This window comes from Cyprinodon variegatus, unplaced genomic scaffold, assembly GCF_000732505.1.
Source record: "Cyprinodon variegatus isolate N-32 unplaced genomic scaffold, C_variegatus-1.0 Scaffold94, whole genome shotgun sequence".
NCBI classification, from domain to species: domain Eukaryota; kingdom Metazoa; phylum Chordata; class Actinopteri; order Cyprinodontiformes; family Cyprinodontidae; genus Cyprinodon; species Cyprinodon variegatus.
Window position 1 is genome coordinate 193,781 of NW_015150547.1, and position 3,326 is coordinate 197,106.

The following is a 3,326-nucleotide window of genomic DNA, read 5'->3' on the forward strand; positions in this document are numbered from 1 at the left end:
TATATATATATATATATATATATATATATATATATATAGCCCATTTCATAACTTTTGAAGACTGCAGGGGACTTTAAACTGCTGCAGAGCTACACCTTCACCTATGGGGGCTGTAAAGACATGGTACATTTTTTAGATTTGTATTAATTAAATATTCTGAAATCCATTTTTTTCTTTCCTTTTACTTTTAAGTATAAATACTACTGGAATTAATCGTACAAAGACATCTGGAAGCAGTCTACCTACTTACCACTAGGTGTCACCAGCAGCTGCAGGTTAAACCTGGTTCTAAATGAGGAACTTTATTCCACACAGTTTTATGTGAATGAAAACATTTTAGTTTTTCTCTCTGCATTTTTACTCTTTGTCTTAAATAATAGAAAATCAAAGGAATATCTTTCTTTTTTATTTGGTGGATTGTTTAGAATGTGAAGAGAATAATTAATTTATATTATTTAGTCTCATACTGGTAAACAGACTGGCTAATCTGGGATAGAAAGGCAACATTTCTTATCATCTGCAAGCTTTGGAAACCAAAGTGTAAGTGTTATCTGTTTTCAAATGTAATCTGTAAATAGATTTAAAACAAACATAGTTGGATTATTCTGATCCTGCTTTGTCATGAGCTCCAGAGAGAGTTGCAGTTTGAGCCGTACCTGTGATCGGGTTCTGGCAGGCGCTGCATTTCTTTGCCACTGAGCTCTTGTAGCAGTCCACACAGAAGACCTGGTCCTGGTGGGTGGTGAAACTGGAGCCAGCCAGAGGCTTTGAGCAGGAGCTGCACACGAAGCAGTGGCTGTGCCATGGCTGCTCTTGGTAGTTCACTCCTCCAGAGGCTATTGGCTGCAGACACAAGTGTTATGATCTGCTTAAAACGTGCTTAATGAAAGGGAACTTTCAGTTTAGCTTAAAATCTGGTTTAGATTTAGTCTAATTCAAACTCCGAATCCAACACTAGATTGTCTGATTCAGATCTAATGATTTAACGACAAAAATAATTTTCTGTTATAATAAAACAAATGTAGAAAACTATTTCAGTTTTTGACTCTACCACAAAAAAAAACAAAAAAAAACATGAATCATTTCAGATTAAATGTAGTCAGATAAGCATGAAAGGTTTTAATTACTTTTTTGCAGCTGACACAGATCTTGGCAAATTTCTCATCGTAGCAGGGGTTGCAGTAAACATCATCTCCCTTGGTGAGGAAGCTCTGCGATGCTATGGGTCGCTTACAGCTGCAGCAGGTGAAACATTCATCGTGCCACGAGTTCCCTTTATATGCCACGCTCTCAATGCCTGCAGAAGATAAGGAAGCATCATAATTTGATTCTAACGTTTTGATAATTAGGTGTTTCTGATGATTATCCTGCATGTTTTTTTCACATTTTTTTGTTATGATTTATTGCACTTTGAATTGCTTTGCTGCTGGAAAGTGTTACAGAAACTCAGGACGACTCCTACTGAGGACGGACATTAGAACTATGTTGGTTTCTGCACATTTTTCATGAAAAGTTTTCATTTTTTTCCACCCAAAATGCTAATGCTGCCCATTAAAATAATATATATATATATATATAAAATTATTATTCATCTAAGATACGTATTTTATGACTGTCTAGCTTCACACATATGAGTGTAAAACTATGCAGACTGATGAGCAAAACCAGGATACAAGGAGAGATGGAGAGCAATATATATGGAAAGGATGAAGGAAGGATGCAATGGAAGAAGGAAGAAAGACAGGATACTAACAGATGCTGAGGCAGGAGGGACACTGCAAAAAGGAATGAAGGGAAGGAGAGAAGGAGGAATAAAGAAAGCACAGGAGTGATTGTGACAGAAAGAAAATGAAGAAGTAGGAGGAGAGGAAGGGAAGGAGGGAGAGATAAAAGAAAGAAAGAGAAAAGAGACAAAAATTTGGAAGGAATGATGAAGGGATATAAGGAAGAAAGGAATTACAGAAATAGAAAGGACACAAGAATAGGGAAATAAAATAGATAAAGTGTTAGAGATAATCTGTATTAATCAAACAAATATTTGTTTAGGGTTAAAATATTTAGGTCATTAGACATAATAGACATTTATGTTTCTCCTTTAATTGTGGATATTTTTCCTACCCATACTATAATACTATAATTTCTATATGTTTTATTTAATCTCCCTCAAATGTAAAATGAGTTGCAGAAAAGATCAGTTTGTTAGGATAAAGTTGATCCTCTGCAGAAGTTATCAGCTACCAGGTGAATCAGTCCTACCAGCCAGTATGGGTTTATAGCAGCTGTGGCAGCGCGGAGCAGCATCTCTGGAGCAGCATTTCACACACATGATGCGCTCATCCTTGGTGTTAAACGGCTCCTTGGCCAGAGGCTTGTAGCACTTAGTGCAGCGGAAACACTCCTCATGCCAGTGACGCCCTCTGTGGCTCAGCTCCTGGGGGGAAGGAAACAGGTTTCTCATGAGGTCCGTGGAGGCATTCTTCCTCACAGTTACGTTCATCTGAAGGAACGCACCTTCGTCTCCACAGAGATGGGTCTGTGGCACTCGGCGCATGAGTTGGCGCAGAACTTGGTGTGACAGCGAACGCACACCGGCTTCCCCTCGCTTCGGACAAACCTCTTCCCAGCAAGATCCTCGCGGCAGTAGAAACAGTGCGAGCTGTCCGCCATCGTCACTATGACGCAGACTCAGACCTACAGCAACAAAGTAAGATGTTCTGTTATCACAAAGCCAACTTGATACACCAATGCTTAACTTATCATAGATTCCTCACCATAATTTGTTCTAAATAAACAAATGACCTATTTAAGTGTTTATTCAGTTAGTTGTTTGAACTATTTTGGCAAATAGGAATCTGTTTTGTGGATCATTTCAGTCCCTTCTGTTTCCAGGATATCAACAGGGAACTGAACGTGAATTTGATCTGAAATGTACGGAAGAGGACTAGGGCCACTAGAAAAAAGAAAAAGTTAACAGATTTTTTTATTTTATTTCAGTTTAATATGGGAAAAAAGTCAGAATTCTGATTTTTATCTCAGAATTCTGACTTTAATCTCAGAATTTTGGATCTTAATGTAGATGGGCACCATGATGGAAGAGATTTGGGAGCACCCAGCTTCACTGACAAAGATGTGAGTTGTTTGAGGTGGCCAGTGACACATTGGTGGAAAATAACAGAATTAGGCACCTTTTTACGTGCCAGAGGGGTCCCCTCATTAATGGAGGAGCAGAAGGTCATTAAAACAAGAGAGCTAGTCTCTAAAACAGACATGGCTATGGCTTGATGCTAACATGTTTGTTATCTGTCAAAATTCTGAGTAAAAAGTCT

The 3,326-nt window shown here is 38.4% G+C and overlaps 1 protein-coding gene across 1 annotated transcript in view; it reads right to left on the minus strand.

The window, feature by feature from the left end:
• The window catches only part of LOC107084173 (four and a half LIM domains protein 1-like), a 32,015-nt gene that overhangs the window by 2,208 nt on the left and 26,481 nt on the right, over positions 1-3,326 (minus strand). Inside the window, exons 2-5 of the mRNA XM_015373883.1 lie at positions 2,512-2,691; positions 2,257-2,431; positions 1,128-1,297; positions 657-843 (exon numbers count right to left, since the gene is read on the minus strand). Of these exons, the coding sequence (XP_015229369.1) occupies positions 657-843; positions 1,128-1,297; positions 2,257-2,431; positions 2,512-2,667 (688 nt within the window). The 5' untranslated portion in view covers positions 2,668-2,691. The remainder of the gene's footprint in view (positions 1-656; positions 844-1,127; positions 1,298-2,256; positions 2,432-2,511; positions 2,692-3,326) is intronic.